The 13224-nt window shown below is 50.7% G+C and overlaps 1 protein-coding gene across 1 annotated transcript in view; it reads left to right on the top strand.

Annotated features, from left to right (window-relative positions):
- Positions 1-13224, top strand: part of LOC118794284 (serine/threonine-protein kinase LMTK1-like) — a 43801-nt gene extending 30577 nt beyond the window's left edge. Inside the window, exons 5-14 of the mRNA XM_036552506.1 lie at positions 144-223; positions 627-745; positions 1880-1967; positions 2451-2584; positions 3638-3722; positions 4315-4436; positions 5903-6052; positions 6748-10171; positions 11204-11348; positions 11991-13224. Of these exons, the coding sequence (XP_036408399.1) occupies positions 144-223; positions 627-745; positions 1880-1967; positions 2451-2584; positions 3638-3722; positions 4315-4436; positions 5903-6052; positions 6748-10171; positions 11204-11348; positions 11991-12217 (4574 nt within the window). The 3' untranslated portion in view covers positions 12218-13224. The remainder of the gene's footprint in view (positions 1-143; positions 224-626; positions 746-1879; positions 1968-2450; positions 2585-3637; positions 3723-4314; positions 4437-5902; positions 6053-6747; positions 10172-11203; positions 11349-11990) is intronic.

Raw genomic sequence — 13224 nt, 5'->3', positions numbered from 1 at the left:
GTCTCTCCATTTATGTTGGGATGCTGGACTGTGGTGTCTGCCGCAGCCTATCTGTCTGTCTGACACACTGTCTGTCTGTCTGTCTGACACACTGTCTGTCTGTCTGTCTGACACACTGTCTGTCTGTCTGTCTGTTCCTCCAGTGCAGCTGCTGAAGTCAGCAGATCTGGGCCGGCACAGCCTGCTGTACCTGAAGGAGATCGGCCATGGCTGGTTTGGCAAGGTGAGGTAGGGTGCTGCTAGTTCACAGTGAGCCAACAGATCCAGCGGGTCGGGTTTTACGACAGGAGTTACACTACAACACTCATATACCGTGCTGTGCTGTGCTGTGCTATGCTATGATGTACTGTGTTGTGCTGTGCCTTGTGTTATACTGTACTATGCTATACTATGCTATGCTGTGCTGTGCAGTGCTGTGCCAGACTGCTCTATGGCATGGTTGCATGGCGCAGAGCCTCAAAATCTGGATGTATCATAAAAGCGCTGATGTGCAGTATGTGTAGTGGAATGGTGTGATATATCACACGCTCTAAACTTCTTATTCTCTCTCCCTGTCTACCTCTCCTTCTCTGCCCTGTGAATGTGGACTCTCTCCTTTGGACCTGCTGGGGCCCGGTCGGGTCCAGGTTCTGCTGGGGGAGGTGAATGCGGGTCTCAGTTCCATCCAGGTGGTGGTGAAGGAGCTGAAGGCCAGCGCCAGCGTGCAGGAGCAGATGCAGTTCCTGGAGGAGGTCCAGCCTTACCGGTCAGAACCCCTGCCGACCCCTCCCTCTTATTAAAGTCTACCTTCCCACTCTTACTTCAATCCATCTCTGCATCTCTGTTTTCCCACACAGAGATATTGTAGTACGCAGAGATTTTTTGGTGGTTGGAGACAGTGGAGTGGTCAGAGATAATGTAGTGCGCAGAGATATTGTAGTGCGCAGAGATATTGTAGTGCGCAGAGATATTGTAGTGTGCAGAGATATTGTAGTGCACAGAGATAATTGTAGTGTACAGAGATAATGGAGTGCACAGAGATAGTGTAGTGCGCAGAGATAGTGTAGTGAGCAGAGATATTGGAGTGCACAAAGATATTGTAGTTCACAGGGATAGTGTAGTGCGCAGAGTACATGACGGCTGCCGGTTAAACCACTCTGTGCTGGGGCACGGTAGCACCCTCGAATGAGGTACTGCTTACACACATCAGGGAGCGTCTAACTTTATAAATAGATGGTGAATCACCGCTGTTGTGGCCCTCGGCTGTAGCTAAAGCTGGGCTGTGTCAGCAAACATCCGGTTGTGTGATTGAATTATATATAAACTGTGGGCTGTGGCGTTTTTCCCTGGCCATCCCTCAGTAGATGCTGTAGCCATGTTAAGAGCTGTGTTTAGATTCCGTTTGTAGTTATGACAACGGGGCGTGTTGAGCTGTTTGTCCCGAGGATTGAGTTTAGTCTGACCCCCAAACGGTGAGTGACCCCAGGGTGTGGGATTGTGCCGTGCTGCCTGGTGATTAAGGCATTCGGAGTTTTTCAAAGAGCTCATTCTCATGCATTTAGACAAGGCAGCAGGCATCTGTGGGAAACTGAGGGATTAGGTGTTCAGATGAGCTATGCTGGAGCTTTGAGAAGGGAGGAACATTGAACCCAAAATTTCATCCATTTTTTTGAAGGTATCTTTTTAATAAGGACGTGTGCGGAGCATGTGGACCGTCACACACACATGTGCATATTCTCTCCCTTACCACCTGCTCCCCGCTGTAACTTTCATTCATCCCACTGCTATATGAAGCCCCTCCACACTGCAGACCTGCAGACCCGTTTCCCTGGCTGTGTGTCTCTGTGCTTGTTCCCGATGGGTTCTGAACCCTCCCTCCTTCCGGATCTCCCCCCCACAGCGCACTCCAGCATCCTGCCCTCCTGCAGTGTCTGGCGCAATGCTCCGAGGTCACGCCCTACCTGCTGGTCATGGAGTTCTGCCCCCTGGTGAGTAGCACTGACGGCCTCAACAGGACACCCCGTTGCCCAGTTAAAGCCCAGGAGCCGGAGCTGGTGACCATTCCATTTCAATTCAGCCAGTTCAGGCAATTAACTGAAACTCTGCTGAAGAACTGAAAATTGCCCATCATGTATTATTATGATTTTTTCAATCATAATTTTTCATTTTCATTTTCATTTTGCTGAACTGACTGAATTGAAATGGAATTGAGCCCAGCTCCGTCTCTTGGGCGTTAACTGGGAAACGGGGTGTCCTCTTTAGGTCATCAGTGCAAAGGAACTGTGGCTGTTATATTTTGAATATTATTATATTATGATATTTGATGTTCCTGCGAAACAAGACTGCAGGATGCTGTATTTTGTAATGAATGGCGATATCACCCTCTGGTGGTTATATAGCGTAGTGCTTGTGAGCGCTGGGCTGAGGGGAGTTGGTGCTTCACTGTGTTAACTTCCTGCCTCTCTCCAAAGGGGGATCTGAAAGGCTACCTGCGCAGTTGTCGGGCAGCAGACTCCATGACCCCTGACCCCTTGATCCTCCAGCGAATGGCGTGCGAGATTGCCTCTGGCCTCCTGCATCTGCACAAACATAACTTCATTCACAGGTAAGCAGAGGCACGCCCCCTGCTGGCCGTGCCGTCTGAGGGGCGGGCCGACAGTCAAATACGGGTCTGTTTAAAGGCTGAAAAAGAAGTGGGTGGAGCATTATGCTACTTGGTAAACATTTTCACTGTATCAGTGCCTCTCATACACATAGATCTCAGCTGTGGGTCTCTATAAGCTTTTCTCGCCACTAACACACACACACACACACACATATCCACACATGTACACATGAACACACTTCACACATGCACACACACACACACACACACACACACCCACACATAGACTCACTCAGTACTCGCTGATTGATACACACACACACACACACACACACACACAAAACACACCCTGGTCGCTTTTTGGTCCCTGCCTGGTTTCTTGCTGGGATCTTCCGGTAACAATATCCTGGTGCTGCCTGAGTGCATCTTATAGACTCCAGCATCAGTGATTTTGTTGCCGGGGGTTACTCCCCTCATCTTCATTTGGGACATGCCCACTGGGCGTCGCTATGGATACGGTAGTGAATAATGGCCATGCTGGATGAGCGGTCAGCCGCATCACCAGCTCAGGGTCAGAGTTTTGGAGGAAGTGGTGCTTTATCTATCATTTACCTTCATGTGACTGGGTATTACTCTTCAGCCATGATAAGCTAGGCTTATTTCAAAATGCTTAATTCACATTTACTCCTAATCAAAAGTTTGACTTTTGGAGTAATGACCAAATGACTTGTGGAGTACACAAGATATTGTAGTGCAGAGATATTAAGGTGCATAGAGATAGTAGATTGTACAGAGATCTTGTAGCGCACAGAGATAGTGTAAAGCACAGAGATATTGAAGTGCATAGAGATAGTAGATTGCACAGAGATATTGAAGTGCATAGAGATAGTAGATTGCACAGAGATATTGAAGTGCATAGAGATAGTGTAAAGCACAGAGATATGAAGTGCATAGAGATAGTAGATTGCACAGAGATATTGTAGTGCACAGGGAGTGCGGTGATAAACAGGAGTATAGTGTGTGATCACGTCGTCTCCGCCCCCTAACCCGCAGTGACCTGGCCCTGAGGAACTGCCTCCTGACCGCAGAAGTCACAGTGAAGATTGGGGACTATGGCCTGTCTCACAACAAATACAAGGTGAGGCTGGATGGGTCTCCGGTTTGGGAGCAAAGGCACAGAAAACGGACCAATTATGAGGTTAATCCATCTCTCTTCTGCCTGAGCACCATGCTCCCAGAGCATCACTACCGTAAAGTGAGCAAATGACTGGGACCAAGAGCCCGGCTTCAGAATTTGAGAGCATGCATATTTAAAAAAAGTATTATTATGATCATAATTTAAAAAAATAAATGTTTGAGATGACAACAGAAAAGAGAGTTAGAATTTTTTTGTTGAGAAGAAAGCACTGAGGCAGAAAATGTAAGTAGGACACAGCACACAATTATGTTTTGTGAACAGCAGGAATATGTGATATAATTCTTTTTTGATTTATTTTTTATTATGTAATTTGCATTATAAACAGCTAATGAAAAACAGGAAGAGGTTTTAATGCAAAGTAACCTCTTGTGGGCCGCACTCTAGATTTTGCACAATAATAGAAAAAGCTGACAGCACATTTAAGACACATCACTAGTGGTTTCCTGCTGGAAGCAATGTTGGCATGTGGCAGTTTATTAAAGCACTGACCCTGCTAACCCCCTGTGTTATGGTACCCCTAATGCCCCGTTAGGATGACTACTTTGTGACCCCAGACCAGCTGTGGGTGCCATTGCGCTGGATCTCCCCAGAGCTCATCGACGAAGTCCATGGCAACCTGCTGGTGGCAGACCAAACCAAGACTAGCAACGTCTGGTGAGGACAGTTATCCGCCGGGGAAACGCTGGGAAATGGCGCTAGGCCAGACCCACTGGGCAGTTTTGTGATGCTGTGGACTGTAATAACATCACTGTTCCTTACAGAATCAGTGTGTTTTCTCCCTTCCCTCTCTCTTCTATCACTTTATCTCAGAGTTACGTGGGAAAAATTCCCCCTCTTGCCTAATGCTAACAATGTTGCATATCAATCACTTCACTCACTTCTATATGCTACAAACACAAACTGAGACCCTGGGATACTCAAAACGTTTCTAAAAGGCAGTGTAACCTGAGAAGCCACCAAGACCAACTAAAATACCTGTACACAATGAATCATAAATATATGGAATTACTGTATAAATGGAACTGTGACGTACTGGAGCCCCAAGTAGAATAAGAGCTAAGTAGATGGAAATTGATGCCATTATCCATTTTGGAGAAGATGGATGTAATTAAAGTGAATGTTCTTCACCTGCTGTCTGTTTTTGTTTGAAACATTCCCTCTCCTAATTAAAAAAAATTACCTTTAAACCCGGGACACAAAGATTCTCATACTTCTGTGGGAAGCAGAAAGACAAAAATCAAGGGTGAAACTGAACATACTCAAACTTCTCAAAGAAGTGAGAGGACCCGCCTTGCCTAACCCGTGAAAGTACTGTCACACATCCGCATGTGCAGTCATGATGGAAGCTCTCCAGCTAAATGGAGAGTAATGAGCTGGTGAGAAGAGGGAGCTCGTTATAAACCTGGCCATTCAGTGCAAATGCGCATATTCAAAGTTTTTTTTTAGACAATGTTTGGGTGGGTGACAGTCTTAAAGTAGGGAAGAAGAGAATGTAACAGTGAAAACCTGGAATATGATCTGATATCAATCAACACCACATGGGGTTCAGAAATCACTGCATACAAAGTTGCTGATGTCTGTGGGAAAAAGCTATGGAGGAGTCTGCATTAAGTTCATAAGGGCAAGTCAGTTTTTTTTTTTAGTTTTATTTTAGTTCTTTTATTACTACCTGTCCCAAGACTGTGATTTTTCCAGAACCTTTGCTTAATATATATGCACAGTGTAGATTAAAACTGAAATATCTGCATGAATTAGTATTAAGCATATTCTTAAAATAATACTGCTGTATTAGAATAAACTGTTTGATAGCAGAGAATTGTAATATTGTAGATGGGAGTGATTAAACGTGGGGAAATACTGCCAAATTTGGAAGAAGTACAGTATATCATGTATCACATGATGATAGGAAAGATTTGAACCTAAATGCACAGCACCATGCTCAAAACCATGTAATGTGCTGCAGCAATTTTAGAAAGTGGGAAAATGAAACCAGGGGGAGGAATTTAGTCAAACAGACCAAGCATGCACCGTGTCCAAGCAAGCACTTTGCCTGGGTGTTGAGGTACAGAATTTCACAGCTGCAAGTGGGTGGTCTAATTTCGGGGTTCTGGATGTCACAGGTCCCTGGGGGTGACAATCTGGGAGTTGTTTGAGTTGGGGAACCAGCCGTATCGTCACTATTCAGACAGACAGGTGCTCACCTATGCTGTGAAGGAGCAGCAGCTCAAACTGCCCAAACCGCTGCTGAAGGTGCCTCTGTCGGAGCGCTGGTGAGTTACCCATCTGCCCCTGCACACCACCCAGTCATCACTCCCACTGTCATGCACAGCAACCAATCACGTCAGGCCCCACCCAGATCTGCATGCCACCAGCCAATCATCATACGCCATGATATCTGATTGAGGCAAACTGGCTTCTGATCACACTGGAGAATGTTTTTTGATTTAAAAAGAAATTGTTTTTTCAGTTTGATGGTAATGAGAGTGGACCTGCACCAGAGATGAGAATGCAAATCATATTTATGCCTCATCTGCTTGATAACATCCAGTTTTCCATGACAGATTTCAGTCAAAATGCAAATAGTCCTTAAATTATACATTGAACTTTTAACACATATGATTACTGTTCGCCTATGTTTTATGAATTGATTCCTAAATTCAGCCTCTATCTCTCTGTCAGCCTCTTTCCCATTGTCTCCTTCTCTCTTTCTTTCTCTCCCTCCTCCCTTATTTCTTTCTCAATTCAATTTCAGTGCAAGAAAAGAGTAACATAACGTGAACATAATCATGAATGTGTATGTGTGTGTAAATGTGTATGGGGCAGTGTGTGTGTGTGTGTATTTGTGTTTGTATAAGAGGCATCTTGTTTGTGTGTCAGTATACTGTCACCCACCTGTTGTGGCAACTTTTCACAGGTAATTTGGCACCTTCTTTTTTCCCCACAACATTCTGTCTGCCTCTCTCAGGTATGAGGTGATGCAGTTCTGCTGGCTGCAACCGGATCAGAGGCCCAACGTGGAGGAGGTTCACCTGCTGCTGAGCTACCTGTGCGCCAAGGGTTCGAGCGAGCCAGAGGAGGACTTCGAGAGCCGCTGGAACTCCCTGCGTCCCGGGATGGGCCTGGGTGCGTCTGCAGCGGAGCCGGCCTCCTCCTCCTCCTCCTCCTTCCCCCTGCTGGAGCGCTTCGCCACTGGCGACGGTTTCCACAGCGAGGCCGGGGACGATGTCCTGACTGTCACCGAGACCAGCCACGGGCTCAGCTTCGAGTACAAGTGGGAGGAGTCGGGCCCGGAGAGGCCCTTCCACACCGCGTCCACCAGCGGGCCGCTGGGCCAGGGCAACCCCCACTACCAGGACATCTACTACCCCCCTGACACTGTCTGCAGCGGGGAGGGGCTCACCCTGGGGGTCTCCCCGTCCTGCTACGAGCCCAAACCACTGCACACCCCCGGGGTGGTCCCCGTGCTCAGCGCCCACAGCCCCTCGGTCAGCAGCGAATACTACATCCGCATCGAGGAGCCAGTAGAGGGCACTGTCCACCTGGACCGCAGTCCCAGCTCGGAGGGCGGTGATGAGGGCGACGACTACATCGCAGGAGAGGGCCACTCGGGACCCGAGGCCCGGCCCGATTCCTATTGGTCGGCTGACGCCCACAGAGCCGCAGTGGCATACGACTCGGACCTGAGCCCGGCCGTCTCTCTGACCCTGGAGCCGCTGCTGGGGCAGGTGTCAGGCGCCAGCGGGAGCCCCGTGGGGCCCTGGGAGTCCGGCCAGTGCTTCTCCTACGAAGAGAGGGATGGCTTCTACTATGAGCGCTCGCCGTCTCCCGGGAAGAGCCGCTCGGTGGCCGAGGAGACCCGCCCCGAGGACCTGCGGTACAGCTGGGATGCACGCAGTCCTCCCCGGGCACAGGAGGAGCCAGAGAGCCCCCTGGGTACCTCCCCGTCCCTCAGCAGTCCCAGCCCGGGCCACCATGACCCTCACCCAGAGGGTGGCTGCGAGCCCGTTGCCAGCCAGACCGCCGCTACCGAACGCTACTGCACCGCAGCGAGCCCCAGCGAGCCCAGCGAGCCGAGGTCCACGGATGATCCTTGCTCCGTCAGCATCGAGATCGAACCAGAGGACAGCACTCTCACGCCTCACCAGGACAGCAACACCGGGTACGAGGGGGGGTCCAGCGCGGAGAGGGAGTCCCATAGCTGGGCGTCGAACCACTCCGCCAACAACAACAGCTCGACCTTTGACTGGGGGCGGGCTGGGGGGACCCAGGAGACTTACGCAGACTTCCATCACGCCATCACGTCTTCCACAGACACCTGGCCTGAGGTGAGGGACACGCAAGTGAGCTCAACATGCTACACCTCCCAGCCTGATACTGACATAGAGGCAGCAGCCAATCGCAGCGGCTTCGTGTCCCTCCACAAGCCCCACCCTCTGAACATCGAATGCAGCGCGTACATCCATATGTGTCGTGAGGGCGACGGCAAACTCCATTTGACTGCAGAAAGCCCCCCTTGTGCTGATCCTCTCTCTGGGGCCTTGGTCAGGAGCTTTAAAGTAACAGAGGTCCCAAGGACAGAAGAAGAGGAGGATTCGCTTATTCTAACAGGGGGCGTTGTGCCAAATGCAAAGGTGAACCCAGAGCGGGGTATGGAGTTCATGGACCTCGCAGAGCAGTCCGCTAATGTTGCAACGAGCGCAGCGTTTCATGAAAAGGAAGGAGCCGAGTGCCGGGAAGTGCAGGTTAGCGAAGTCTCAGCGATGCTCTCGGGAAAACGACCGCCCCATCCCGCCACCTCGTTCGAGGCTGTGTCTGACAGCGGGGTGGGGACCAGCTACTCCAGCATCAACATGGTGGACGTCGGTGACTGCAGCGACGATGATGTCACGGACCCCGGCTCGGGTGTTTTTGCCAACCTCCCCACGGAATGCGCAGAGGGTCCGCCCTTCATGCTCCTGCGGAAGCAGGTGGGGACGCCGGACTCGGTGGACTCCGTCGCCGTGACCTCAGCTGCCAGCTCCTGCAAAGCCTTCAGCCCGGCCTCCTTTCACCCCTCCACCCAGCCCAAAGCCCTGGACAGCGGGTACGACACGGAGAACAATGAGTCTCCCGAATTCATCCTGAAAGAGCCCCCCGAGCCCCGGGATCCCGACAGCTTGGCCCCGCCCCCAGGAAATCTCCCGTTCAAAAAGGGCTCGGAACTGGATGGCTCTGAGGCCACGGTGGTCCTGCAGGTAGAGGTGGATGGGGGACCAGATGCCCACAGCCACGCCAAGCTGGAACAGTCTGGATTTAGCAGCAAGAACCCGTACCGGGACTCGGCCTATTTCTCCGACTACGACGCGGAGAACGAGAGGTTCCCCCAGGATGAGGAAGAGGGGGATGTTCGGGACAGCCTGGAAGAGGACGGTGAGCAGGGAGACCTCGCCGAGTCCGCACGGAGGGAGGAGCTGAACCCTCCCCACCTGGACAGTGAGGAGGGGGACCGTTTCACTGATCCCGAGGAAAGCAAGAACATCTTCGATATAGATATGGAGAAAACATCTCCTGTAGTAGCTCAGTCTGAGCCTGAGCAGAGTGATTCGTCCTCGGGTCCCGTTATCTCCACACTCTCCCCCTCCCCCCCTGAAATGGGGGGATGCCTCACCAAAGAGTCCTCTCAGGACGAGGGGCTGGGGCTGGACCCCGACCACTCAGGGGAGGAGCCTTCCTCTGAGTGTTCCTCCTCTTCCTCCGCCTCCACCTCTTCCTCCTCTGCTGCGGTCTCCCAGAGCTTGTCCATGCCTCAGGAGTCCCCTGCTGCGGGTGAAAGGGCCAGGAAGGGGGCGGAGGCACAGCCGAGATCCTGCAGGGCCACTGCTGGGGACGGCACTGGGGAGGAAGAGGCGGAGGGGCGAGGGGAGGGCTCTGAGCGGGGCCGCGAGCTCCGGGATGGGGTGAGAAAGGGGGAGGAAGAGGAGGACTCACCAGGAACCTCAAACGAAGGGCAGGAGGTTCTCCCAGAGGGTGCGGACTTCCCTTCCCCTTCTCCTCCCTCCTCCTCCTCTTCCTCCCCCTCTTCTCCTCCGAACCTCCTCCCGCCGGAGGCCCGGGCGCCCCTGGGGGAGGGGGAGGAGGCGGACTGGGAGGACAGGGACTCGGAGGACAGCGAGGAGTCGGACGAGGAGCTGCGTAGCTACAGCGTGCAGGAGCAGAGCGAGCAGAGCGAGGAGAGCGAGGAGGAGAGCCACGCCGTGCCCGTGGTGGTGAGCGACCGCAGCGGCATGCGCCACCTCCGCAGCCTCCTCAAGATGCCCACCCTACTCACTGAGTCCTTCTGCGAAGACCTGGAGCACAAGAAGAAGGCCGTCTCTTTCTTCGATGACGTCACCGTCTACCTGTTTGACCAGGTCAGTCGCGGGCTGCGTGACTGTGATAAGCAGCTATCCTTTTTCAAGAAAAAAGGGGAGGGTAACGACTTACCTTTGAACAGCATTCTCAGTGTCCTGAAGCTGTTTTTCATGATTGTTTTTTTTTTTTTTTTTTTTTTTTGTGAGTAGCAAGCTTGCTAAGTTCACCCAGCAGCAGATGATTCTGTTTCTGGCACTGATTGTGATCACAGGTTGCCGTTTTGGTATTCAGTGAAGCGAATGCAGAATTCATTACATCAAAGGTCATTGGTGTTTACTCTTAAATGAAACCATTTCAGGTTAATCTCCTGCTGTTCTCAGTAGATCAGATGACATGCTGTAGAATTCACTGGAGCTTTAAATGTACAGGTGCAGACACTAAGAAACAGTTTGTCAGTTTTGTGGACCTTTCACAGTCTCTGTGTAGTGATAACATTTAGACACAGAGAGAAAAGTGTTTATTTGACAGCTCCAATTGGCTAGAATCCAATTGATTATATTCATTCCAGCTGGTGCTCTGATTGGTTAAAGTCACTGCTGTGCTCTCCAGTAACTCTGACTCAATCTAGTGTCTGGCACCAGTAAATTTCACAGGTTCTTTTCGTTAGCAGGATGCAGCAGTGCGGTGTAGTGGTAAAGAGCAGGGCTATTAACCGAAAGGTTGCCGTTTCAATTCCCAGTTTGGGCACTGCCGTTGTGCCTTTGGGCAAGGTACTTAACCCACAATTGCCTCAGCAAATATCTACCAGTATAAATGGATAAAACCGTAACCTATTCAAGTCTCTCTGGATAAGAGCGTCTGCTAAATGACAATAATGTAATGTAATGGTTACTGGCTACTGTGCTGACACTGACTGGTTCAACTCACTCTTGCTCAGACAACAATTAGTTAGAGCCTAATTCTCATTGGTGTAACTTGCTTTATCCTAATCTTGATTGGTTAGACTGACTCCTGCTCTGACTCCAATTGGTCAGACTTACTCTTGCTGGCACTCTGGTTAGGATGACTCTGTTTCTGACTGGGTTCCGCAGGAGAGCCCCACCCAGGAGCTGGCAGAACATGGCTTCCCTCCTGGAGCGGAGTCTAGTGGGCCGAGCACAGAGGGGGGAGGCGTACCTGCCCAGGACAGGGTCAGCACCTCGGACGACTCCTCGGATGGAAACATCTCAGAAGAGAGTAAGATAGAGTAATAACGTGGAGCAATGCCAAGGGAATCTAATGAGCAGAAAAAAACAGTCTTACTGGCAGCTTTACTTCAGCTAGCTCATCCGTTAAGGTTAGGTTAGTCACATCCATTAAGGTTAGGTTAGTCTCATCCGTTAAGGTTAGGTTAGTCACATCCATTAAGGTTAGGTTAGTCTCATCCGTTAAGGTTAGGTTAGTCTCATCCATTAAGGTTAGGTTAGTCTCATCCGTTAAGGTTAGGTTAGTCACATCCGTTAAGGTTAGGTTAGTCACATCCGTTAAGGTTAGGTTAGTCACATCCGTTAAGGCCGTTCAGGTTAGGGTAGTTTTAGGTTTTACGAACTGATGAAGTGTGGTTTGGATTCTCAATCAGTAGTTTGTTTTTTTTCTAAAAAGATTCAGCAAAATAAAGCAAACTGAACTGAAAATGAACTAAAGAAATGCTCAGTGGGAGATCAAACCCATTCACAGAGCTTTATATACGCATTAGAATTTCACTCATGGCAGTTCAAGGGCCAAAGCAGATGGATGAACATGGATGAGCAGTCGCATGATCGGCTTACTCTTAGTTTTTCTGGTCAATCTGCTGTGTCAATTCTGAAGTGACCTTTTCTCTCTCCTGTCTGTGTGCAGGTGGAGGGTTCGAATGGGATGATGATTTTCCCTTGATGCCCGGTCCCTCCTCGATGCTGCCGGACTCTCCGACCCTTCAGGCCCCCGCAGCCCCCCCTGCAGCCCCCCCCGCAGCCCCCCCCGCGGCGCCGGCCCCGCCCTCCTCCCGTTTCAGCGTCTCGCGCTTCTCCATCACGCACGTGTCCGACTCCGACGTGGACTCTGCAGGAGGTCACCTCAAAAACTGACGACCTCTCACCCCTGACATCACACACCCTGCAAGCCTGTCCCCTCTTGGCTAAAGTGCTCCCTAACCCATTTACCTATACAACCAACAGCAGTCTCCCACTTGGGCATCAAACCAACAACCCCCTGGTGGAACACCCCGTGTCCCCCTAGATGAACCTCTCTACACTCCCTGCTTGTTAACATCTGGATTGTCCTCACTGATCTCAGATAACCTCTCCATACTCTGCCTCTTCCTATCTGAATCCTCACTGATCTCAGATCACCTCTCCACACTTCCTGCCCCTTACTGTCTGAATCTTGACTGATCTCAGATCACCTCTCTATGCTCCCTGCCTCATACTGTGTGAATCATCACTGATATCAGATCACCTCTCCACCCCCCCTGCCTCTTCCTGTCTGAATCCTCACTGATCCCAGATAACTTCTCCATACTCCCTGCATCTTCTTGTCTGAACCCTGACTGATCTCAAATAACCTCCATTCCCTGAATCTTCCTGTCTGGATCCCTCTGACTGATCTCAGATAACCTCTCCACACTCCCTGCTCCTTTCTGTCTGAATCCTCACTGATCTCAGATAACCTCCATTCCCTACTCCCTGATCTCGTGACAGTGGCCGTCTCCTGAAGCATGACTCATGACGTTGTGCTGATGAAGCCTTACGTGATCTGAAGCCCAGTTTGAACCCAGTTTGACCTTTGCCCCCTGCCCCTCGTGCAGGCCCGTCCCGTGAGTAACTGTGCTCTCTTTGTCCTGTAGGGAGCAGTGAAGACGGGGAGAGAGAGTGAGGGGGTGTGTGGGGCGGTGTGCCCCCTCTACACAGACTGCCTTCAGCGCTTTCATTTAGCTTTTTTTTTTTCTTTTTTTAAATCGTGGACACGAGGATGTCCAAACCTCGGTGACTCGTCTGGCGACAGTGCCTCCAATCAGAGCGGATATTTGGGGCTGCTGGACTCTAACGACGTCAACGGTGAAGAAAAAACAAAAGGGAATCTGTGTTTAATTATA

Source organism: Megalops cyprinoides, chromosome 19 (genome assembly GCF_013368585.1).
Source record: "Megalops cyprinoides isolate fMegCyp1 chromosome 19, fMegCyp1.pri, whole genome shotgun sequence".
Lineage (NCBI taxonomy): Eukaryota > Metazoa > Chordata > Actinopteri > Elopiformes > Megalopidae > Megalops > Megalops cyprinoides.
The sequence above is the reverse complement of the archived record's forward strand: the minus strand, read 5'-3'. Positions and strand labels throughout refer to the sequence as shown.